The 26,476-nt window shown below is 36.6% G+C and overlaps 1 protein-coding gene across 1 annotated transcript in view; it reads right to left on the bottom strand.

The window, feature by feature from the left end:
- Window positions 1–399: 399 nt before the first annotated feature.
- PTPN12 (protein tyrosine phosphatase non-receptor type 12) overlaps window positions 400–26,476 on the bottom strand; it is a 75,303-nt gene continuing 49,226 nt past the window's right edge. The window contains exons 12-18 of the mRNA XM_084304673.1: window positions 17,317–17,402; window positions 7,874–8,841; window positions 6,037–6,114; window positions 4,735–4,823; window positions 3,706–3,736; window positions 2,258–2,374; window positions 400–1,662 (exon numbers count right to left, since the gene is read on the bottom strand). Coding sequence (XP_084160799.1) covers window positions 1,601–1,662; window positions 2,258–2,374; window positions 3,706–3,736; window positions 4,735–4,823; window positions 6,037–6,114; window positions 7,874–8,841; window positions 17,317–17,402 — 1,431 coding nt within the window. The 3' untranslated portion in view covers window positions 400–1,600. The remainder of the gene's footprint in view (window positions 1,663–2,257; window positions 2,375–3,705; window positions 3,737–4,734; window positions 4,824–6,036; window positions 6,115–7,873; window positions 8,842–17,316; window positions 17,403–26,476) is intronic.

Here is a 26,476-nt window from a genome sequence, read left to right as displayed (position 1 = left end):
GAAGTGGTAACGGGGTAGCTATCTGGGGCCTCTCTGCTAAAGGCGAGTTAATGCCTGAAGTTACAAGTAGCAAATCAGACCTAATGTTTCCATGGCTAAAGTTTAGATTAATAGATAGTTCCACTAGCTAAAATAACCATTTTTCCTCTGAAGATGCTTCTTCACTTATCTGGCATTACTGCCAGCCAGAGCTTCGAGCAGTTACTTAAAATAAAGTCCTGAGGGTCACTATATGTGCTCAAGTACAAAAGTTACAAGCTAAGCCAGACCTCCATCCTTCAATCCACTTAGGCTTCCTTCTGAGTAGTCTTTTTTTTTTCCCCCCTAAGAGTAAAAACATCCATACCGAGATTTTGACTTTCTTTAATTTAAAGATTCTATTACAGAAAAGTTTAAGTAAGGAATCCTTATAAGGATTAACTCTTGACATAATATATTGCCAAGATACAGTGTAGCTGCAAGGGCTCTACGTGAACCTTCATATAAGTTGCTTTTTACATACACAGTCGCTGAACAACAAAAATGGTATTCACCATTGTGAGAGAAGACAGTGGTATTTAAACAGTCCTTTTACCAGTGTGTTCTGGTTTTCCCCAAATTAGAAATACGCTGCACTGAAGTTGTAAAACTACTATACAGAAAGTTGACAGAGATGAATCTTCTATTGATTGCAACTGATCAAATGTTAAAATGAAAACTAAGGAGTGTTGAATATGTAGAATGGTTTCTCTTTTACTGGCAGGTCAAATATACTAGAAACTTACAAATATTTTTGATAATCTAATTCCAGATGAATTCAAAACACTGAAGTAACATACACAGGCTAAGAGAATTCAATATTGTTCCAAGGCACTTACTGAATCTCCATGACTAGATGAAAACCAGAACAAATTAGGTCTGACAATTAAACAGTATATAATATAAAAATAACCTTTTGCTTACAATTTACAAAATGTATTACAATCTTTATCTCTGCTAACCTGCAACTCTGGATGTGTGTGTCCAGCAATTTTTGTAAAAAACAAACAAAACCAAAAAAACTATTTTCTAAAACTTCAGGGCAAATAATTTACAAATAAGGTACACAAAAATTTAGATCATGCAGAGATTTCTTACATCTTCTGTTAATATTTTATGATTGCAACTTTATCAAATTATATACTTACTTGCCCTGTACATATACAAAATAATGCATACATGGTAATCAAACGTTAGCAAAAAGTAGTCCATAAACACAATCTGTCAAAAGTATTACTATATTAACATATGTCTACAAGCAGCGTGTAACAGGGTTAAAAGACATTAAGGCAATAATACTTGAAGTTACAAAATAAATCATATGTAATACTTTCTCCTAAGTGTAATAAGGCAGGTAGATGGCCCCAGCAAAAAGTTAAGTTGTAATACTGGAATCCACTGTTGTGAATGATGTTTAAGGTTTTGCGTGGGATGTACTGTAAAAGTGTACCATTTGGTAGTTAGATCTACACTGCTCTGTGTTAGTTGCCCCTCAAAGAAGTGGAATACTGTTTTTCTAGTTCTCAGTGGCACTTGAGTTTTCCAGTATAATTTATTGATAGTATGTCCATTGGTTCTTGGATCATGTCCATTCTGAAGGTGGCTCTCTTGGTCCTCTAGGCTTTCCACAACGGTTTCCAAAACCTAAAGAAACACATATATTAAATACTTCTGTCCACCCAGACAACAAAACCTCACAAATACTGATGGGGCATGTCACTGTAAGGCATGCTCCAGCTCTTACATAAAAGGTTTACCCTCAAGGCTAAAAACTTAGCTTGTGGGTATTAAGAGTTCTAAAGGCACTATGGCCATAAGAAATAAAAACACAAAAAGATGTATATAATTATATTTCACTAGTTAAACCTCACTTGGGAGGTACATTTCAGAAGATACAGTATTACAGCCTTTGTTATTTTTTCCCCTCCTGTGTACTTAAGTAGTTTTTCCCAGATATTATTTCTGAAAGTTTTGAATGCTCTACAGAAGTTCTATCCTAGTTGACTAATTCTCTAGGTCCTAAAAATCTTTTTTTTTTTTTTTTTAAATAAAAGCCTAAATTCCTCATTCTGAGTAAAACAGCCAATGATGCTGAAGAAACAAGGCAGGCTTATTTGTCTGGGTTTTTCTGGTCAGTAAGTTGAAAGGAAGGTACTAGTAGCAGCTATCCAAACTAATATTGTTAGTGAATCTTCTGTTTAAAATATCAGGTGATTAGTTTTGAATGAATTGTAATTACCCATATCTGTTATTTCTGTAGGAAATTCTGAGATTTGACCTCTTGTATCAGCGGAACCAGAAAAAGAAATCTGAGGTAAAGTATCAGTTGGTGTTTTGTTGCTTATTTCAGGACGACCTGGAAAACACACACACAAATATATACACTTCTTAATGTATCATTCTTCTAGTCAGCACTTCATGAAAGCTATTTTTAATAACATCTTAGTCTAAAATACAACTTACATCAAATACTGTTTATAAAAATCAAGATTAAGCAGCACATTTTTCTCATTTCTTAAAAATGCACTTCAAAATTGTTTGATGCAGATGTTCAGCAATTCCAGTGACACACTGCTGTTTACCAAACATAGAACTTCTTTCTAAACAAGTTTGAAAGCATATTTTAAATTACAAGACTTCACAGTACCATTTAATGCATCAATATAAATGTATTTGTCCATATTCCTTCTAAACTAAAGGTGCTTAAGAGTACGGGTTAAGTGACTATACACTACGTTACTTGCATAACCTCCAATGAGCAAATCTGTAATACTTTTGAAAGTGATTTCATTAAAAAATAACTATCTAATAACTAAGTTAAAATAACTAAGCATTTAACATGTGGGTTGAAGTGGAGTCTTCTAGCCCATTCAAGTATATACATACATAAGATACATGGCAGATAAAGTAAGATTACAGCTGAAGCAGTTTGCTTAATCAGGTTGCTGCAAAATTAAACATGAATTGATAGACTGCCCCCTTACCAAAGCCTTTTCAAAAGATATATTTAATGTTTTGGTAAATATGCACAACACATACATACTCCCCCACAAATCCTCACCACTGAACTTTGTTTTGTAATGACAGGAATAAACACAGAATAAATTAATGAACATAACACAGGAAGGATTTAATTAGGGCAAAAAATATTTTTATTGTAATGTAGATGAAAATTCAGCGATTTTGGTATGCTAGAATAAGTTTTACATTTGACTTACAACTTGCTTCCTCAGAAAACATTAAAAACTTTAGAAATAGCCCTTTCAGAAACATCAGTGTTCTGAAAATATGTCTAAAATATTTTGAGCTGAAGCCAAGTTCAGAAAAAAAATAGTTCAGTAGAATATAGGTATTTTGAAATAAGAGCTTGGTTTATTGCAAGACTGCTATCATTTTTAGAAGTTTGAACATTAAATTATAGCATCCTGGTTTGGAAATAGTTTTTTGAAGTAATCCTATTTTTTTCCCCAAAGTTAGATCATGAAATACTTGAATTTCCAGAAGAAAAAGGTCCTCTGTTATTTTCCAATCTTCTAATAGAAATACTCCCAGCACACTATCAGTTCAAGTACCTAGGTTACTCAAACTTTTACTCTTATGGGATTACTTGACAAACTGATAAGTGGAAAAAACATTATTTTTCATATTAAAACAACAACAACAAAAAAACTCTTTTCCATCACTTACCAGGTAGTACAGGTGAAGTAGTTTTCAAACCCTGTTAATGAGAAATATTTAAAATAGTAAAATATTTTCAAACTACTGAAAGAACATCAGAAATTTAAGATGATGGAATTAAGTCTTCAAGAAATAGAAAATATGGGAATACCTACTTCCTCCTACATTTATGACTTACTGTAGCGCTGAAAATGTTATGCTGGTTTATATATACTTCACTATCAGAGTTTTACATAATTTCATAAGAAGTTGAAATTGTCACATTATGGACTTTTTGCAGAATCAGGTAGTTTACTTCTTGTACGAAATGTACAGTTCCCAAAAATTCACATCTACCATTTTTGACAACATTTTAGTGTGTAAAGGTGGCTGTGAAGTGTTTGGGCATGCATGAAAAAATGCATGAATGTGAAGAGAATATACATGTTTTTGAAATTTTACCAGGTGTTTAAGCTGGATGACTTGGAGCAACTAGTAGACTGAGGTGAAAAGTGACATTTAATGTGCAGGAAAAGCATTATTTAAAAATAAATGTAAATATAGTGAAAAACATTTTTCAGGCAGTGGAACATGTTGTCCACAGAGGATACGAGGTCTCTGTCTTTGGATGTTTTCAAGGCCCAACTGCATAAAGCCCTCGGCAGCCTGGTCTGACACCCTGCTTTGTGCAGGAGGTTGAACAAGAGACTGCAACTCCCTTGAACATTCATGTATCCTATGTTCCACTAGGGACAGGAGCAAGCTCTGTATAAATAACAATACTAAATAGCAATACTTACATTACTAACATTGTAATTTAAGTTATTTTAAGGATGACTTCTTAAAATATTCTTGGACATCAAAAAAAATATAGTTTTCTTGGAAAGTGAACATGCTCTTCACGCGTTGGTTCACCAGCTATCGCAGGACAACAATTAGGTAGGTAGCTGCAGATACTCAACAGCTCTAATTTTTCACAGCTGTATATTTTGTTTTCTATTGTGGCTCCCAACACAACTAGAAATGAATGATCAGTACAGACTTGTCTCCTTTACGTACCGTAGAGATTGTTTGTTCAGGGAGATGCTGATCACGCAATATGCTCCACTCAGACTGTGCAATCATAACTGGCTTCGGCAAGGGTGTGCCTAGGAAAAATTAAATCAAACTTATCATACTTGAGTTCTCTGCATGATGGGGCATCAGAACACAGCCAGTAGAAGTGTGATATAAAAGCAACTTATTCTAATTAGAAGTTTGGACAAGCAGAAAAGAGTTTAAGATAAGAGAAGGCTCTACAATGTAAGTGCAAACAATGCAGTCCTGTGCTTTCACAGTGGGCTTCTACTTTCTACATTTGGGAGTTCCTAACTGAGAGAAGAATTAGCTACTTTTTCAATAATGTTTTCAGAATTTTGCTCTGCAACAATAGTAGATCTAAAAAAAACCAAAAACGTATGCAAAGAAAACACACAAAACAGAACAGTCACACTCTGCTTTTGCTGAGTCAGCCTGTCAGACGCTGACATCAAGACAAAACACAACCATAACTGATGCATTTCTAGTGATTCCAGCCCCATAGATTTTTTTAATGTGTTCTTACAGAAAAGAAGCAAATCCAAGAATTACGTATTTCCCTAACACAATATAATAACCAAAGAAAGAATCAATGACTCAGAACTATCTATGCTTGACAACACTATGCTGAAAGTACCTGTATTACCCTCTTTAGCTAGAACTTCCTGAAAGTTTGAGAAAGCCAGTGACATTAAACAAAAACCTCAGTAAGTAACTACTTCACACCAGGGCTTTGTTGTTTTGTTTTCGGAAGATACCAAGCATCATCCTAATTTTTGACTTTATTAACAGTAAAGTATGTAAAACTTGAAGTAACTGGACTTGTTCACCAAATGCAGTACAGCATGACCTGTCATCATCTTTCCTTCCTCCCTCATCCCAAGATGAGCCTGAGCCCCATGTTTTCCTGTTCCCTATCCAGGAGTAGTAGGAATGTTGCTTAACATAGCTAGGGAATCCTCTAAATGGAAATACTACCTTATTCAGTATTTCAGATTGAAAGACAGGTACACTAAAATCAATATTGAAGTCTCCAATATACTTAACTATCATGTAACAGCATGCTTAGTCAGAAATGGAGAAATTATTTGTTTGTGTTCAAGCACTTGTGAAAGTTATCCATCAAGCTCAAATATGCCATTAAATATGCTAGGTTTCATTCAATTTTTTCTTAAAATTCAAATTTAACACCTCAAAATTAGCCAAAAGCCAGGGGCATTCAAATACCGAAATGCATTTTACATCTTATATCCACAACTATCACACAACATAACAAAAACTCACTCGGTTCACTTGCCAATATAAACGATTCTGGTGTTCTTTCTGGGAGCGGGGGAGAGGAATCTTCACTAGTATCGGCATCTGAATCAAATACAACATTTAGATAAGTTAAAAAAACACATTTTGAAGTTGATTTTTTGATATGAGATATCAAAATCTCATATTGATATCATATGATATCACCCTAAACTGTGAAGCATTCAATAATACAGATCAACTTAGTGCAAGAAGAAATAGGTTCGAACTGAATACAAAAAGAAACAATAACAATTTAAGAAAAGTTAAGCTGTTCCTGTGAAATCAACAACATACCAGCAGCACAAAGGCTGTCCTGTTATTTCAGAATGTTTCTGATGTGCAGTTACATGAAAAATTATTGAGTGACATTTTTCCCCATTCTTTATCATATTTATGCACTATCACTTAAAAAATACACGTTTGCATGTTCTTGCAGCATCTGCATAAAGAGATGTGTAGGGAAGAAGCAATTTCCTAACAGTGATAAATAATGATTGCCTGGGGAAAGAAGGAAAACAACAAGTATAGAAAGATACCTTATCATGCAGATCTTCCATGATCTATCTGAGGACGACTGCTTGGTATAAATGTTAAAGTAACTATGACAGCAACAGCAAAGCCCTTTACATATAGAACATTTTTAATGTGTCTCAGATTTGAAAACTGCAACTGCTTGTGCTCGTATTGTTTTGTGTGTATAAATAACATCACAATCTGTAGAAACAGATTGTTTTTCAAGTTGGAAATAGTTGACATTTCTGAGTACCTGACCTTTGACAAAAACTTAGTTCACAAAATATTTTCAGATCAGCCAACCGCATCTTGCATCATAGACTAGACCCAATTCCACCACAGAAAAAGTCACGTAGTTCTACACAGGTTCCTGAAGCAAGGCCATCACTGTAAGGAGTTTCTAGTGCAAGAGTCTGATCTAGTTAGAGGAGCACATGTGAACCTTTCAGAGCTCCACAGCCTTACCATGTGCTTTGTTGGACTTTGCATAGCCAGCTGCTGAGGCCTAATTTGTCTTTCCAGTTACAGCCTCCATCTGATTTAAGCATGCCAGCCCGACTGAAAACCAGAGCTGCACATCTTAGGACCCTTTTACCTTCAATATTGACATTATTTGCAGAAACAGTCACGCCCTATTTTGAGCAAACCTTCCTTGCTCAAAAATTCCCCCAAAAGAGTAAGATTTTTCAAAGCATTGCACAAGTCAGCAGTTTAAATAGTCACTAAAGCAGAACTTGGATTTTTACATGAACAGCAATATTACTGTGTGTCCTCCTGGCCACATACAGGAAAAGAGGGCTAAATACGTACAATGGTATGAAAATGCAGGAGGCAAATAACAAGCAACTTCAAAGACTGATGCAGTTAAAAAAGTTACATCCACATTGCTAGGATCAGTGCATCAACCAGTCAGCATGAATTTCACATACACTGTACTTTGGCTACCTGAAACTGCCACTACTATAGACACTTCCATGAAATCATAGCAGTGAAGAATTAAAAAGTAAAATCTTAGCATGAGGGAAAAATACATGGCCACCAATAACACAGAAACCTGCAATTAACGATACAATCACACCTCATAATAGTGCTTTTGAAATGTTATCAAGGTCCCTAGTTGCAGTAACGTAACAGACATAGCTCACATACAAAATAAAAACTGAAGAGTTATGTCCCTTCTAAAGCTGCCATACTATACTGTTTAAATTTACATGTAAAAAAAATCACACAGTATAGAAACTTACATTGTCCAGTCCTAGAGATGTAACCAGGTTAACAAATAGCACTTCTGAAACACAGTAAAACCTACCTTTGCCATCTTCAGAACATGTTAGAGCTGTTAAGTCTTGCCTAGCAATAGACATTGGCAACACTTTTCTGGCAGAAATGTTTTCAGTGTGAGTGGCAGCAGAAACTGTGGCACTTGCGGTTGAAACGTTAGATGCGCTTCTGCTCATGGCTCCTTCAAAGTTCATTTCATCTGTGTCAGAATCATCTGAATGAAGAGGATTAGTAAAACAGAGGGGTGCTCGAACAGAAAGAGCAGTGTGATCAACTTTATCACTGGAAGGAAGTTCAACTGCGGTGTTTGATACTAGAGAGAGAGTTTTAGCTCCATGACACAAGACGTCCGAAGACGTGTCTTCGGACACTGAAGAAGTACGCAGTGCATTTGCAGCCCCGTGCAGCGACCACCTGGCATGTCCCTTTTCTGTTAGAGGCAGGCGATCTGGTCGTGGTGGAGTATCAGAAACCTGCTGACTCCGCGGACTTTCCGGTGAAGGTATTAAGGCTGTGTTAGACTGGGGCACGCTGCATTCCACGCATGAGTTTTTAGAAGCATCCACAAACATATCCCCTGAAAACTGCTCCTGTGACTTAAAGCTCTTATCAGTTATGGAGGATGACACAGGCTTCACTTTAATCGCATGTCCCCTGTTCAAGAGGGAGTTCCCATCAAAGCTCCGGGGCCCCTCCTGCAGAGGTACCTTCTTGATTTCAAAACTTAAGTTGCGCTCCAGCCTTTTCTCCACGCGTTCACTGGGTTCGTTCTTCCCTGAATGCTCTGTTGCCTTGTTATAATTCTCGTTGAGGTCTGTTGAATGCTCTGACGAAACCATGTGCAAAACTGGCTTTGGATGGTATCTGTCATTGTCCTGCCACACGGTAGTGACTGTTGGATAGGCTGACGGAGGAGATGGCGTTAAGATCGGTGGGACTGGCTGAGGCTCTGGAGGCTGCAAGATTTCTTCTTTAGCGTCTCCTTCTACAAGGCAACTGCAAAAAACAATGGTGTGAGTTTTCTGCATTTTGACAACGTTTTAGGTATCTATGTCTGCAGCAGTAATGCGTTGATACCAATACCAAGCGCCAAGACGCACTTGCACTACACCAAGACAACAGTTATACAATATGACTAATGTGGCAGGCAAGAATTAAGCCAAGACACTTTAAGAAGTCTTTCAGAGTAACAGAAGCATGCATTCAGGACACAGATAATCCTCACTGATACTTTAAAGATTGCTCACATCCTTTCCCAGAAGCATTCTTTCAGAGAATGTCAGACAGGCCCTCTTGTGGCAGGATTCCAGTGTTCCTTGCTTTATTCTGAAGCAGCAGCTCAAAGGAATTCAACATACGGAATTCCATTTTCAAAAAAAAAGCCGTGAAAAAATTCTTTGAAAGACCTTACGTGAACCAGAACATACAGCCTGTCCAATACCAAACATCTTCCTTTATTTTTATCCACATGTCCAGGAGGTTTTGATGTTTGTGTATTTAATAGTTTCTCCACAGATGTTAGGCTAATGATCCAGACCAAACTTAGTTGGCATGAGATACACACGTTATGAGAATGTTCACAGTATGATCCAAATTATAGTGCGTATTAGCAAGATTATTAGCACTTATTGCAGCTCATCTTCAGCTTGTTAAAAGGAGAAGCTCCACAGGCACACAGACAATTTACTTTCAGCTAAGATACAGAATATTTGACTACAAACATTTTGCACAACTAAGGTCTAGTCCACAAACCAGAATTAAGCATTTTCCATTCGGAACCTTTAAAGTGTTTCCTTTCATTATGCAGACTAGTAACTGCAGTGCAAAAGAAATGTCTGAGAAAAACAGAAATACAATGAAGTACTGTAACAAAATGACAGTTTCAACCCAGGCAGACAAATCAAAGCAGGATGGACTACTGTTTGCAGAGGGCTTCAGTGTGGCCTGAGAAACCAGCCCAGTGTTGGCAGAGACACCCTTCAGGAGGGAGTAATAAACCCCTGCATGGGCCAGCACATAATGCCCACGGTGGTGGCATGTAGCAGACAGATGCTCCCAGCCCCCCATGTAGTTCCCAAGGATGTAGGGTCTTCACTGAGAGGTTCAGGTGGTCCCGGCAACAGAAAAACCTTGAATAAGCAAGAGTCATCTAAATCCCGTATACCTTTAGTTTGTGGGGGTAATCTATGTCAGAGACACTACAAAGCACCCAAATCCAGCTCTCCAGCAGGAGACTTGGAAGCTCCTCTTGGAGATTCGGTTATTGCAGAACATTCTTTTCCCTTGAAAATCAGGTCAACTGTAAACCTTGGGCTGTACCTTCCGTTTGTAAGCCAACACCTTGAAGAACTGAATCAATTCAGAAGAGTGTTCACAGTACTCCCATGAAATACGGTTTTATCTACAAGGCTACAAACCAAAAGCCAGAAAGCAGAGGCTTTCAAAAATTGAAAAACTCTTACTACCTGCTACTATTGTCCCACTGCATTTGTGCCAAACCCAGGAGATCATATCTAGCAGACCTGGAAGGTGTGCCAATAATAAATCTCACATCGTAAGGACCAGCAGAATGCCAGGCAGATTATACTCCCCAGACCCTATGCATTTAGGCTATTTAAATCAAACTGCTATCCCATCAGTAGCAGTCAATCATACATTGCTATCTCCAATGAAGAATGAGACTTGAAAGATCTTATGGAAGAGAAAAAATTCACGATGTGCCATCAACTAACATAATGAAACAAAGCCTTTGGAGTTTGTAGGTGTAGTCTGGTATCCAAATACAGTTTGCCATTCGACTATCAGAAAGTGTCCAGCTCTACCAGCAGCTCTCTTGCTCCCAAATATCAGGAGCCCTGACCAAAATCAGAAGCCTAATGTAAATACTTTTCAGCAACTGCAGGAGAGGTTCCAGGAAATCTTGGCTGGATCATCACAGTCAGTCATTTAGGTACGATGATCAGAAATAAGATGAATGTCTTTCAAGTCCTTCTTAATCAGACAACTACCTGTACAGACAGACTGTCACTGCTACCAAAACATTTCAAGGGTGTTTAGAGCCATTGACAGACAAAATGCAAAAAAGGCTTGTTATTTATATCACACCTTGGCTGTCAACAAAAATACTTTAAAGTAGACATTCTGAAATTTCATAAATCAATCACTTCAAAGACTGATAAAGTCTAGTATCAGTCTCCCGCACTTGTCTTGGAAACCTGAATGCCTCAATCAACAAGTCTTCATTTTCCTTGTGTTGTGATCAGAAGAATAAAAAAGCCTTTTTGAGAGAACATGGAGTAGCAGCACAGGCTCCAAAGGCCAAAGAACATTCTACCTCCTGAGCCAAGATTAAGGAAGTATTAATTAAAAAAAAAAAAAAAAAGCATGAAAATAAAAACATAATTAAAAAGTCTTACAAGGCAAATGCAAAGTACCAAACTGTTTTCAGTATCCTTCCAGTGTTGTATTACCCAGCAATCTATAGTGAGGTTTATTCTGACACTGCTCACGTGTGTCACACGTTGGGCACATACACCTATCTTTGTCGGAGAGCAAAAGAGGAAGCAAAAAGACTCAGAAATCTTGATCATGGTTTCAGAAAGGTTACTGGAGAGCGCAGAGGACAAAATAGAAAACCCCAACAGCTACAAAATTGAATAGCTACCGCTTCCTTAAGGACATGTTTTTTCATGTTTCACTTCATAAGGAAACATGTTACTACACTGGAATGAAGAATACATTGGGCTTGGGTTTAAGTACCTCACACAAGGGATTCCAGACTGAAGAAAACTGTTGATAAGTTTCCAATTTACCAACATCCCCACCCACTGAAAGCACTGCAAGCTCTCCAGTTTCCAGTTATCTCCCACAGGTTACTACCTTTTAAGATAGGAGGAATACACAGAACATCAAAACATTTTAATCAAAAAACCATTTAGAAACTGTTTTGCCTCTAGATGTTCTTGAAAAATGGGCAAGCTTGGGAATAAAGTTATTTGCTTGAATTAAGCAAAATAAAAGAGTCTTGCTCCAACTTAACACACACTAAGACAAAAGGAGAATTTCACTTCAATTTCTCTCTATGCCAGAAGAGAGGGAGTTCACTTGCTTTAATGGTTACATGCTCTCTTTTACCAGCAGTGATGCTTGGAAGTAATCACCACTAATTCCTGCTACTGAAAACAAGGTTTTCCCTTATTGACCTTATGTTCCTGACCCCTCACATTATACTCACAATCAACAAAACTAATTTGTTATCTGGTACACGCATATCATTAATTGTTACGATTAGCTATAAAATAAAAAAATAGTATTGAACTGAATACGACAAGATCACAGGCCCATAATACAGGTCAAAATTCATTAAGTTCTTCACTGATTATTTAATGAACTCTTTCCAATTTGATTCCCTAATAAAAAGAACCACATGTATAAAAACTGCCCTCTCAAAGTCATGCACAGAACAGATGATAGAGACAATACTACACAGTCAGTAACACAAAATTCACACCCTTGTTTAATCATCTTCGTTATATACAGCGTAACAGAGTTGTTACGTGCATTTTCCACTTTCAATTTCTTTCACTCCTAATATACATTTCCTTCACTCCTAAATGAGAGCAGAGTGATCAAATGAGAAACGCTCCATATAAAAATAATTCTTTGCCTTATTAATATTAAGAATATCCACCCATTCTCAAAAAAAAAAAAAAAAGACAACCAAATAGCATTTGATTTTTTTTCTTTTTCTTAAAGGAAATAGATGCCACCCAGGATTTCCTGGTTTTCGCTGGGCACGTAACAGATTGTTTCTGTTTTAACAATATCATATTATTATCACCACACGTATTCTGCACTGCAAATAATGTTTTTGCTTCTTTTTAGAAAGCAGAAACATTGGGATATGTATACCTTTAAAAGGTCTTTGCTTGGCAGTAGCTATTTCTGGAAGTCTTGCCAGAAAATGTTGGGCATTACGGTCTGATGCATAATGCTTTCTTTGGGCCCTTTCTTCAACAGCTGTGCTCTATAGACACTTCTCTCCCCAAAGGCAGAAAATTATCTGAAGATGAACTACTAATATTATTCCAAACAACGGGAAACATGAGACCGTAGAGTAAAAATAGCTTGACTGAAAGCACCGGGAAACTAATGGAAAGCTCATGAAAGAGGATATTGGGATAGAAAAGATTCAGTGAACTGAAGAATGTCAGACCATTTGAAAAAGAAAATAAGCTTTCCTCTATTAAATTCTTCAAATTAACCCTGCACTGCTTTTACATACTGCAAAAGCAAACATTTCTCAAGTACATTTGTACAATCACACTGTGCGACAAAAAACAGAAAGCCTTCTCATAACTTGACCTTGACAATGTCTCTGCACACGCAACTGTTACTGATTATCTTGTAATTCCACTACCTCTCCACATATGTAACTGTCTATGGGTTCTTCTTAGGTGATCAAGACAGCTTTTTAGGTGTTTTTATTGTACAGTCTGAATAGCAAATCCATCACGTCCCACTATCTCAAAATGAATGGCTTCTCAGCTTACAGGTCAACCATGCATTGGGTGTCATCTCTGAGCTATGATCAGGCCAAAAAAATGAATGGTGGGAAGTTGTGTGTGGAAATTGTGAACGTATTTCTGGAAAACCATTTAGAGACTTACTGAAGAAACAGAATTTGAACAGCTGTGATAAAAGCTTAGGAGCATAGGACATTTAGCTATTTGCTAAGTGACAGCACAGAACGGGGGTAGGAAGAGCAGTTGAATGTATTTCCTGTTTCAGGAAAAGTTTGGCACTCAGACAGTTTGGCACCCACCCCCAAAATCTTGAACAAACATTTTAGAGCAAACTGTTAGAAGAATGTAAAAAATTCGAAGGCACATATTTATTCCTTCTGGAAGTCACAAAAATGGTTATATTGGTAACAAAATAAGAGCTCATAGCAAAACAACAACAAAAAGAGTTCCTATGGGGAAAATACTTTCTGATATTAGCCACTGTGATTTTAAACAACCCAACTGAAAGATTTAGGACGTTTTCAACTTCATTAAATATCCTTCATTATAAATATAATCTTGAGATGAGTTCTGTTTATTTACATAATAGCTGAAAGTACATCATTTGTGAACCCTGACTTATTCACAGGTTACTTTCACAGTCTGTGAAAGTGAGATACTGTCTCCAGGCTTGACGTGGTCTGGAGGAGGACAGAAAACCAGTGGGGAAAAAAAAAAGAGGAACACGCAAACCAAATAAGGTTGCAATTTGCTGAAAATTTCCCAAACATTTGTGTCTTGGATCATGCTGAATGCTTCAAAGAATATTTTGACAAATAAACAAACAAAAGAAATAAAAGAGCCCCCACAACTCTACTCCAAAAATGTACACAGAAAAAAACAAAACCCAAAGAAATAACAGAGACAGTCTTGTTTTCTACTTTTCCTGTAATATATTCTAAACCTTTAGAATATTTTAAAGGCCCTTCTAGCCTTAATGTAAAAGGGCTATAAAGTAGCTGCCCTAAAGTAGAGCACCATAGGGTTCAAGTATAAATGAAGGTTGGCCTGTGTTCAAAAGAAAAAAACAACTTTGTAATCCACCATTATTATGTGCAGCATATTATAGGGTTTTATTATCAAATAAAAGAGCAATGCCAAGGTCATTGAATGTGGCTGCTATGATCAACCAAAAATAGATACCAAGCTCTACATCCTTCCTCATAACTGAAATAGGAAAATTCAACTCTGCACAAGCAGGTTGAAGCTAGACAAACACATTATTCTACTTAAGCAGTGCATTTTATATATATATATATATAGATATATATATATATATATAATGTAGAATGAATGAATAAGAACTGGTGAATTTTTCTTGTAAAATTTAGTTATAAGGCTCTTTTTGTAGCTTTTTTTAAATGTATTTATGACATACAAATTAAAAACTGCTAACTAATAAGGAATATCCATGTTTTTTTTATCTTGGATTTTAGGAAACGCAAGGAGGGTTCCATAGGGCTTGAGGTGAAGTGCAGCACTTGTACTGCATTTTAATGTCATCAGACAGAAGGATAAACATAATTGAAAGCCAAGTCAGACTGCTAAAGTATTTCGTCTCTTATCCTTCAGAGTATGACATTGGTCTTCACTACACTGCAGTAGTACAAGAAGCTGTTACCTCATTTTTATTTTAGAGTTTATGCCTCAGCTTCTCCAGTTCTTTCAAGTTGCCTTATCTTTTGTGGGCATTTGAGAATTTTCCATAGCCAACTTGATTAAAATTAATCCTTTTTCCAAATGGAATGAACTAATGATCACACAAATGTTTCAAGGACTGTTCACTAAATGTATTAAGATACTCCCTCCAAACTCTGAAGTACCAATTATCTGTTGTGGACTTGAAATAAAAGAAACTCCAGCTTTCCATGTACAGTTCTAAATAGCGAATTCAAAAGAACTTGGGTTATTTATGGACTTCTATCTAACAATAAAGACAAAAATTACTTATGCGCTCTTCCTGCCTTAACCTGAAAATAGTCAAACATGTCTAACAAAGAACAAAAGAATGTTTTTCCATCCGCCCAGTCCTCCAAAGCAATTTAACATAGACTTAAGTTTCAAGGTGATTTTCACAAGTAATCAAACTGCAAAGCCAGTCTCCAGAATATGGTACTGATGCATGCACTCAAAGCATGAGTTGTTCTTGTTCACTTTAGTAATAATCTTATAAAATCTTAGAATCTTAGTAATTTATAAATTATTATAAATATATATAATGTTGACATCAAATGCAAATACATGTCAATCTAAGTGACTATGTTCACAAGTGTTACAGCAAACATGAATTACATAGAGCATTACAAGGTGATAAAATTAAAGGGGAGGCAATAAGATTCCATAAGCTCTGTATAAAGTGAAGCTAGATGCTTCATGCTGACACGACAACAGTAAAAAATTTCCAATTAAATACTGATCTAGTATCAATAGCCTGAAAATACTTGTAATCTCCAAAAAGAGGATTTGAGGCATAAAAAGCTTAAAAAGCAAAGTTTTAAGTTATACTTTATCATACTCCTTCCTCCAGACACCTCCAAGTCAAGATAAACACTACAAGAATAAGTTATCCCTCCCTGAGCAGGTTGCCTATTTTATAGGACAAAAGCCTTTAGTACTTTGTAGATATGCTCAGTAAACAGGCAGTAGAATTGCATGCAGTATTCTAGATCTGGTCTGAAGTGGAATACTTACATACCCAGTTTTAAAATGTTTATTCTTCAAACAAAGATGTTGCAATATTGGACATGCACACTGCTTCCCATTTTGAGTCACCAAATGTTTATGTCCAATTATATTTTTAAATACATAAACACATACATAGACCTTTATCAAACCTTAAAAACTTCAGAATTTAATATTTATTTTATTATTATTATTATTATTTATTTATTAATCACTGCTCTTGTCAGCCCCTCAAAGAGAGTCGTCTTCTGACATCACTCATGCCCTGTTAAATGCAAAACTTGAAAGCAAGAATTCCCACTACTGAGATGACCTTGCACTGCCACAGTTAGATTATATTTTTAAACTCTTAAACTGCTTTCCTTATATGACTAAATGCTATGCACGAGTATTAACGGGTTGGTTGTATCTTGTGCCATTCTACAACTTCACGAACCCCCAGTGCTTAGCTTACATGGTAAGCACTGAAGGAACTCCAAAGGAAAATATCATCTATTTGACTACAGATAATTTAGCACAGGCAAGATCAGGATGTGGGCATCCTTCCAGATACTAGCAAAGCAACTCAGGATATTTTCAGACACTAGCAAGGATACTCAGGATAGCAAGGCAAACTCAGGATTGCTTCTTCAGCTGCCTAATGCTCAGGTTGGGTACCCATTTCAGGTAGACAAAGTCTGTCCATTCACTTTTACCTTTAACTTCTTTAAAGGCAAGTCTATGTATTTCATAAACTAGAGAGAATTTTATTTCCCCTTTTGAATGAATGTACTGCCGAGACTATTTTTTCCTCTAAAAAGAAAGAATGTTTTGATGACATACCCTAGTCACTAAAAGTTCTTTTGTGAGATAATATTTTCTTGAATAAAGAGATATTTTTTCATTGTCTTTATTACTCCAGAAATTAACGTTGAGTCATTATTTGAGCTTACTTTGAAGTATGTAGTAGATCTAACAGATCTGTCTAATAAAAGGGTATGTCTGTCTACTTGTCTTCCTTTATTGCAAGATTAGTAAATTCAGACTTTGATCTGCGAAGATATTAAGATTATATATTTACAAAGCCAATTACAAGACATCTATTTGTATTATACATATTTCTGTTCATAAATAGCAAAAAATCCATCTTAAAAGTCTTCACAGTGTCAGTAGTTTAATTCTACTTTTTGTTTACAAAGCAGGTCAATCTGCCAGCTTGAAATAGTGTGTCCTCATAATTAAGTACCTGCGGGTCCGTGGAGGCTTTGGTGGTGGAGAATCCTGTTTCTGAGCATCTGAAGAACTGACAGCATTCTCGGTGTTATTCTCATCCTGATTAAAAGAAAAAAAACATTAATTCATAGCTGTAAAGCTGATATGCACAATACTTGACTCTAGGGTCTGAGGATCTGTAACAGTACATGAAAACAGCGTATTGCAATACTTTTTTTTTTTTTTGACTATCATATAGAAAAGACTTCAAATTACATATAGATTAATTTCAATTCTAATTTTGCAGCATTGTTACATGTTTTCCAATTTTTATAACCAAATATCACATTTCACATGTAATAGTGTAATCCACCACAGAAAATTCTCAAAAATTAATCTTTCAGGTTAGTAATGAGCAAGGTTCTCTATATCCTTCAAATTATTCCTATTAAGAACGCTTATTTTCTAGTCAGTCTAATAATTTTCACCTGTACAATCAGTTAACATAACATAAAATTAATCTACTATGCAGTAACAAAATTAAATTTTTTACTAACCATAAATTTACAAGTCAGGTTTAACATATACTTCTAAAACACTTTCAAATCATCTATTTGTCTACAATAAGTTTAACTTATTTGGCAAAGCACATTTCAGGAGTACCACAAGTATATAAGATATATACATACATATCTGTACATATTTATACATCTCCAGTTATGTAGAATGTATATATATTCTATATAAACAGAGCATGCAAGACTCTAAGGCTGATAAACCATTTCCATACACATGCCATGGCAAAAGATCAAACAAAACCAAGGAGGACCTTAGTGTTATCTTGAGTTCAGTACACATTTCACTTTCTTTCCCCTGAAGGAGCTTTTTTTGAGAAGTGCTTTAAAATAAATTTAAAAAAATCTTTTATCGGTGTATTATTTTTCAAAGCACAAAATCAAGTTCATACAGTGGGGCTTCTGCCTTCTTTCAGACTACCTGCTTGTATTGGGTGACAGGCAGACCTTCTCCAGTCTTATAAAACAATCAAAAAGAACCCCGAGTTAATTGCTGCTCCAAATCCAATAGTTGCACTTGCATTTGATAAATATTTTCAACTTTGGAAGACAAATCATAACTAAGTGATCTCACCTTCACACAAATTTAGATTCAACATGTCACATATTTTTCCTTCCTATTATTAGCCTTTTAAAATGACTGCCATATCACTGGCTGCTAGTGTGAAGTCCATCATCAGATTCTATTTTGCAGTACACTAACCCAAGTGAAACTTTTCCCATAAAGAAAAAAAAGTCTCCTAATCATCCTTATTGCTCTTCACTGAAATTTCCCCTGCCCACTCCTATTAATTAGTTGCCAAATGCAATATTCCAGAAGTACTCCAGAATAGATGCCCCATTGTGCTTTGGTGGATTGTGCTAGCCCTTTCAGACAAATTACACAGGGACTTCATTGTCCCGCTGACCACTGCTGGAACTATCGAGTTCTTTTGGAGTGAGTAGCTAAAAGCCACTTACATTTAGATGGCCAGAACTGAAGCTCCCATTATAGCCAACCAAGCTGGACTGGTGCTGAGCCAGGAGACCTCATGGAACTATTCTAGCAACCAGCCAGTAATGCTGGGAAGAAGGGAACAGATCAGTTGGCTCTACTGACTACATCTGGAGTTTAGACACCTACATCACAACCAAATTCTGAGTTCCAAACCAAGTTTTGCCCTTTTTGGTTTCCAGATTATTATTAATATTATTATTTTTTTTTTCAACATTAAAGTATAGTCTTGGGATCATAAAATGTTCCAAGTCGGAAGGGACCCACAAGGATCATTGAGTCCAGCTCCTGGCTCCTCGCAGGTCTACCCAAAAATTCAGCCCATATGACTAAGAGCACAGTCCAAACCTTCTTAAACTCCGACAGGCTCAGTGCTGTGCCTATGTCCCTGGGGAGCCTGTTCCAGTACGCGACCAACTTGCTCCACTCTTGCTCAACTTGCCCAATAGTCCAGATCTTTTTGAGTGTGTATCACAATGACTTGTTCCTCTTTAAACCTCCATCACTTGAATACTCTAAGTAACAATTTTTGGCAATGCATAAACTAAAAGCTGTAACTGATCAGTTAATCATGTTGTACCTTACTACACAAGGATTATTATCAATTGGATGGCTCTCAAAGTGAAATGCATAACAAATTAGGTTTAAATAGATTTAATGCACTGCTTTTTGTATCAATCTAGCTTCTCAGTGGATTACGTTGGTATCAAGTCACCTTCAGAGATTTATCACATCAGCACCATCCTAACAATCACTATTCTTAGCTAAAAGTGCTGACAATACAACACACTGCCCAAAAAGCCACTGTTCAAGAAAATACAGCAACTGAAATGGCTGATGAGATATTAAGAAAAAAGTACCATTAATGCCATGCTTGATCTGTAAATTTAAAGCAGAACCTCATTTATTTTGAAAGGGTATCTTTGTGCCTGCATATCTTTTGTCAGCATTCCACAACATGAAAAAAAATTAAGCGCCCAGAGGACTTCTGAAATTTAGCTGCAAACTACTCCAGACATGCTAATTAAAAAAAAATAAAAGTCTATTATCACTTTCTAGTCATTGATGGAAGGGGATGCTACCAGGGACCTCTGATCCTTCTACTACCTTCCTGTCAAATATGAAAAAAAAAAAAAAACACAATTCCACATTTTTGGCTTCAAGTAGCGAGCAATTATGCAGACTGATTTTGTCCTTAACCTACATAAAAACTAACTTGATTGCCCACATTCAGGCGCAGCAGCACTCAGAAGGATGGTGCCAAAGATGGGGACACTCGCAGTATCCCAAAACTGCAATTCTGTTTCCAGCTCACTGGTTGTGTCCCCTTCACCTCAAGATGTGCAAATTTATCTCTGATCTTCTCCCATATGTAGTCATTACTACGGATAGCCCTAAATGCATCAAGATTGCAATAATAAGACCCTGTATCAGCAAGCAGAGTTATAACCAACTAATGCAACTGCATCCTGGAGAAGGGCATGATGTTCTGCCTTGCTTCTCCACAGCACTTTAAAGCTTCATCAGGCACAGAGAATGTAGAGTGAGACACCACAGAGAATGTTTCCCACCCTTGCCACTAACTTCTCCACCCTACAACAAACCAGAAAAGTATTCTGGTCCAGTTCCACACCAGCAGAAAAGTTCTAAGGAACGCAAATAGCATGTTTAAGCACTAGATTTTTAAGAGTTACTGACAAGGGAGAGGGTGTGCCTGCTGCAATGTAGACCAACTTGTCCAGAATACAAACCAGCAGCTGCATCCCTGCTCTCTTTGCAAAGTGAAACATTTGTCAAACAGAATTTTGCCTGAGATACACTTTTCTCCCAGGCAGAAGGAAGAGCTTATTAAAGAAACTAACATATGCCAGTTGGATTTTTTTTAGGCTCTGTATCTATACAGTGAGAAGCTCAGTTTCTGCTTGAAACAGGCAAAAGTAACCCAAGGGACAAGGCAGCGCTCCACCATTTTTGCTACTAGCAGTAAAACACACTTTGATATACTTAGAAACATGTCCAACCTCAAATGTCAGGAGCAAGAACGTTACAGGAATTGTCACCAAAAAAGAGGAACTTCACTACATTGCTTAATTAGCTCCACTGACTGATGATTCTGTGAAGGCTTCACTTAATTTAACACAACTTGTATCCTAGTAAGGAGAGGATTTTTACTTAAAAGGCTGAAGATGACAAAAAGGAAGGCAGTAGACAGATATGCTAACCCACATAGGAATGAAAACAGTCATCACATTAACGTTATGCTACTGCAGCATTTAAGTGATTGTGCTCAGTTACTACTGGACCTCTTCTCCTTGCTTTTATCTTAAGAAATCCCGCTTACTGAACTCAGAGCCACTCTGCTACTTGTTCCCAGTTCTGTGTCAGGAGCGGTAGCAAACAACCAGCATTTTAAGCATACTTGAGCAATACCTACTCTCAGATTTCTCCTTCAGTCACATGTCTAAATAAGGGTATTGGTAAGCATGGCGAACAACTAGCACAGAGAGAAGTACAACTCGAAAAGCGAATGTAGGGTATCTCAGGGATGACCTCAGCCACTAAGAAGAGCAGATGGCAGTATTAAGGAAAAGCCTTCCAGCCTTCCTAATCAGAGCTTATTGGCATCAGTCAGCACTCTGTTGGTTCTCTAAACAGATGTCATATTTTAGGGCAGAATACAATTTTGAAAAAGAAAAGCATCAGCTTAGAAAAAAAGTAAAACGTATGTATTTTGCAGGGGTCACTGTGCAGAATTATTAGTATTTTTAAATGGATTAGCAAATATGCAATTTATTCAATTAAGTAAGTGTTTGGCAAAATGTCCTGCTTTCTTACCTGTCCTATTGTGGCAGGCTTCTCATTTAAAGAAAATGGAAGCATCAACAGTACGTGGGGAAACAAAAGAATAGAAGCTTTTTGCATGTTTACCTCTACAAGGATCAGATGCTGAACAGTTCAGGAGGTCCCATGATATGAGTGAATCCCATGATATGAGCGATATCAAGTGAAAAATGCTCACAGTAGCTAGGAATTTCTAGATATAGTGTTAAGTCCTATACACATACGGTCTTTTTATTTGTCACTGCAGTATTTCATAAAGCCAAATACTTGGATGGGAAGTGTAGGTTATTTTGTCTGCAAGAATGCATACTAAATAACTCATGTTCCTGTGTCCGTGCAAATAAATAAGGAATTCTCATGGCAAATGCAGTTTCTGAATGCAGCTTGCTCAGATGACCTAAATTTTGCTATTATCTCCTCCCGAGGGTGGGTCCCTTTCTCCATCTGCCTCCTCCAGTGGCTGAATTACAAAACTGAGTTGTCACTAACTTTGAGTAAATAGAAGATCAGTTTTAAACTGAGATTTCACAGGCATTGCCTACAATTCAAGAACTCTTTGTCCAGGAAATGCAATACATAGTTTTCTTTTGAAACTCACCATAGAAACCTTTACTGTCACTCAGAAGGTTTTTGTACTGGTGAAATACTATAAAATTTAATACAAAGACTCTTCCAGAAGTCATCTCATGGTTTCCCTTAAAAGGAATCTAGATTTTCCTTTTTCCCTTATCATAAAGCAGCATGGGAACCACAGAGCATCACCAGATAAAAGAAGTATTTGAGACTGAAGTAATACACTCAAATAACTCAGCTAAATACAACTTTCTGAGCATAGGCAGCAAGTTGAAGGTCTCTGAAGACACACAAGATTTTTTACAATGCTATAACAGCTAAAAATCTCTTTCCAAGATTCAAAACAGCAAAGAGAATTTCAATAGTGAAGTCTTTTCACTTAGTTTCCAAACCACTAATATTTGGACATCCACATTCTTCTTACAGCAGCTGCTTTTTCCACAGCTTCTAAAAGCACAAACCACTACAGTAATATAATTGTGCCACTTTTACAGGAAAAAGTGCAAGAGATACTTTAAGTACTAGAAATGTCATATTTTAAGGAAAATGTTTATTAATAAAGTTTCTTTTAGTGGATGAGGGTACAGCACAAAGACTTTAAGTACTGTAACATGTTTTTTACTGTCAAGTGACAAAATTCAACAAGAAGCATTTCTCAACAGACAGTAGAATTTTTGTTGTTTGCTTCTCCTTTAATCTATTTTCCTTTTCCTACACACAGGACATCCAACTCGATGGAAATCCATCTGATTCACATTTTGCAAGACAACCTTGGTTCACTTCAGGTCATGGAGATGCCCCTCAAGAAGCACATACGATATTGATTGAGATCTTATCAGATGATCAACACTGATCAGCTCACATCTGTTTCAGCTTCCAAACACAAAACCAAGTGTAATATTTTTACAGCAGTACTGGAAAAAAAAAAGAGATGGACTGACTTCCAAATACATGGCAATGTGATCAAGAGTTTCAATGGAGAGAGGGCCACGTTCCAGACTCTGCTCCATTTTAATCACTTGAGAAATTAAGAGTCCTACTATTTGAGGGAGGGAGAGAGAGAAGGAATAGTTGTGAATATCAAGTTTAGCACTTGAGTCTTTTCTTATTTGGTCAGGGATTCCCTGCTTCTGAGAAGCAAAGGAATCTTTGCCCTGAAATTTGTCTAGTGCTGGGACAGTCCAAAGTGCTTCCTGGCATCTGAAGAAGGCTTTTCCTCATATAATTTGTGCTTTCCATACTCTCATTTTAAGAACACTTAAATCATGTAAGCAATTCACAGTAAGTGCTACTGTACTTAATGTAATAGTATACAATTATTACACTATTTCACAAGTACATTTTCTATAAGGTTTTGAATTCATCAAATTGCATTTATAAAATAGAATTCTAGCGGAATTCTAACCACTAAGTGTGGCTTTTGTTTTGCTCATTTGTTTTTGTTTGACTTTTTACAGTATTGTTTCCAGCAGGGCAGAGTTGGCAAGTTCACCGGAACACACGTTCGGCATTGTGTCTAAGCTACTTCCCTGTGAATGCCACTACCCATTGCCAATCAGATTAACTTTTTACTGTGATGTTACTGGCAAACTCTGCTTACAAAGCTTAAGTAACTCAATTTGTTTCAAGCAATGCTAGAAGCTGGAAAGACAATTGGACTATAAAACCATGGAACAAACCTTACAGAGTAGGCCAGCCCTTCAGAGTACTATCAGAAATCTATCGGATGAAAAAGAGGAAATTGTCTTTCACCTTTCCGTACTGCCTCCTATAGCAGCACTATATCAGAAGTAGGCATGTTCTTTTATTTGGATTCATTTTCACAGAATACAATTAAAACCCTTCACATGTACAAGATTCCACAGTCACTATAGCATCTTTGAGAAAGTATGGATTTTGATTCGTACCAAAGAAGTTTCTTAATTACACAAATAGTTTTTGTCCATCTTTAAGAGATACCTAAGGACCTCACCCTGAACATGATCCTATTAATCGCTCTTAATGTGATACTCTTAATCACCATGTACATGTAAATGGTTACTTGTTTTCCTGACTGACCTTTGAGAAGCAGAACAATCCAGACATCCCATCGCTTCTACTGGCAGTGTAGCACAAACTGCTACACTATTTTGAAGTAACAAATAAAGGAGCTTAGATTATAAATGATGAAACACTGCAATATATTAGTTAGTCATAGCTACTATTTCTAATACACACACGCTGCACAAGGATTAGGACAACTACAGTGGGGGGAAAGAAGTAACTGGAGCTTCCCTACACACTAAAACTGTACTTTGTAGACAGAAAACTACCATAACATTGCAGCCAGCATGCTGTCATGACAATTTCCACTAAAACAGCTTAATTTATATAGTTAGGCTATGTGACCACTATAAACTGTGATCCAGATTTTTAACTGTTACTAATATAAACCACCACTCAGATACTGTTATATGCTCCAAAACTAAGTAGTTCCAAAGCCAGAAGACAACAAAGACATCCACAAACTCATTGCTGGGTTATGGATTTCCTACCACCAAAACATGCTCAGGATGAATTGTCCTAAGATAATCTGATTATTCCTATATATGAACTCGAATGTTTCTCACCCAACCTACTAACAGGAAAATGGCTTCCTGTACATTTGGCGCAAAAGAGTAAAGGCTCACTTCTGCTAGGCAGAATAAGATCTGGGAAGGAACCTTCTGTACAAAGCCAATATATCTGCACTTTCCAGAGGTTATCATACTCATTCATCAGAAATAAAATGAGAATTTACAATTCAGCTAGGCTGAATATCAAACTCCACTCATTTAAATTAAAACAGCCTATCCTATCAATATTGTATTTAGCCCACAAAGTTTCTTTTCACGACTCCAGACCTGAGAACTATTGCATGAATTGATACAGATTCTAAAGAGAGTTAATAAAATGATGCATGCCTTTCTTTCCAGGAAGGAAAAAAGTTTCAGGCTTTCTAGAAAGAACAATATAGAAAAGCTAAACCCCTAAAATAAAACTTTTTTTTCTCAATATGATGAAATAATAAAGGCGGTATGTCCAGCCTTTGAGAAAGCTGTAGAAAATACTGTATTTGAGTGTTAAAGGCAATCTCTTATTTCGTGATTTACTGTAAGGGCCAAAAAAAAGTCCTCACCACTTCAGATTTAAAATTGCTTTCATGATTCCAGATATTGCAAAGGGTCTTCAAGACACTACTAATAGTCCCTTTAAAGGGCTACAGAAGCTACAACAATTCCTGAATAAAAACAAAGGTAAAGGGCAGTATGCATTTTTGGACCACGGGAAGAAAGAAAAGACAGACTATACAAGCCATTTTTCATGTAGTGCCCACCAGTAAACTGGAAAATATATCAAACATTAAAAAAATAAAAACAAATAAATCAGGGGCTATGAAGTTTAAAAAGGAAAGATGTAAAGAAAAATCCTCAAATGCCATGATCATTAATTAGTATATATTTTTGAGTTTCTTTTCCACTTTTATTAAATGGGTAGAGCAAGAAACTTCCTGACAAAGGCGTTTAAGTTATTTTTCCTTTCCCCAACATGTTCCAGTGCAAACACTACCTCAACGCCATGTGACAGCTTAGTATGATCACTCATTACCAGTTCTGCTCAGCTACACCAAGGCTGTGTTGGGACAGGACCAATGTAGCACACAATACCATGCAATACCCAGCTCTCAGCTGAAGAATCAGATTAATGCTTGGCTACTAGTTTAAAATTGGGTTCCTATGAAAAGGGAGCAGGAGAAGAAAACCTGGATGAAGATTTTGCCTTTTGAGTTTAAGATAAAGATTGAACAAGTAGAGTTCATACACACATGTAGATTGTTTAATTTCAATTTGCTCTTCATTATATTATTTAACAGATAAATTCCAAAAGGTCATGCTTAGACAAAATTTAATGTGTTATGAAGATACCAGTTCTGCAGTAACTAATGCTAGTCAATGCAAAAGAACAAAGAGCAGCTGTCAACTAGCATCACCTTTTCAAGGTACGAGCACATTTCTCAATTTAGATATTGCACTGAAGTCCTGTGTTTCATTCATGCTAGAATTCTTTCTAGCTTTCCCCAATGCAGTTACATTCGGTATATATGGTAACTATTCTTTCAATTACCTGACATAACTTTTACAATCAAGTCTTCAGCATAAGCTAAGTATAGTGTAACTCCATAGTCAGGTAAA

Source organism: Netta rufina, assembly GCF_964035555.1.
Source record: "Netta rufina genome assembly, chromosome: 1".
Taxonomy (NCBI): Eukaryota; Metazoa; Chordata; class Aves; order Anseriformes; family Anatidae; genus Netta; species Netta rufina.
Note: the sequence above shows the minus strand (reverse complement) of the source record. Positions and strands in the feature narration are given on the sequence as shown.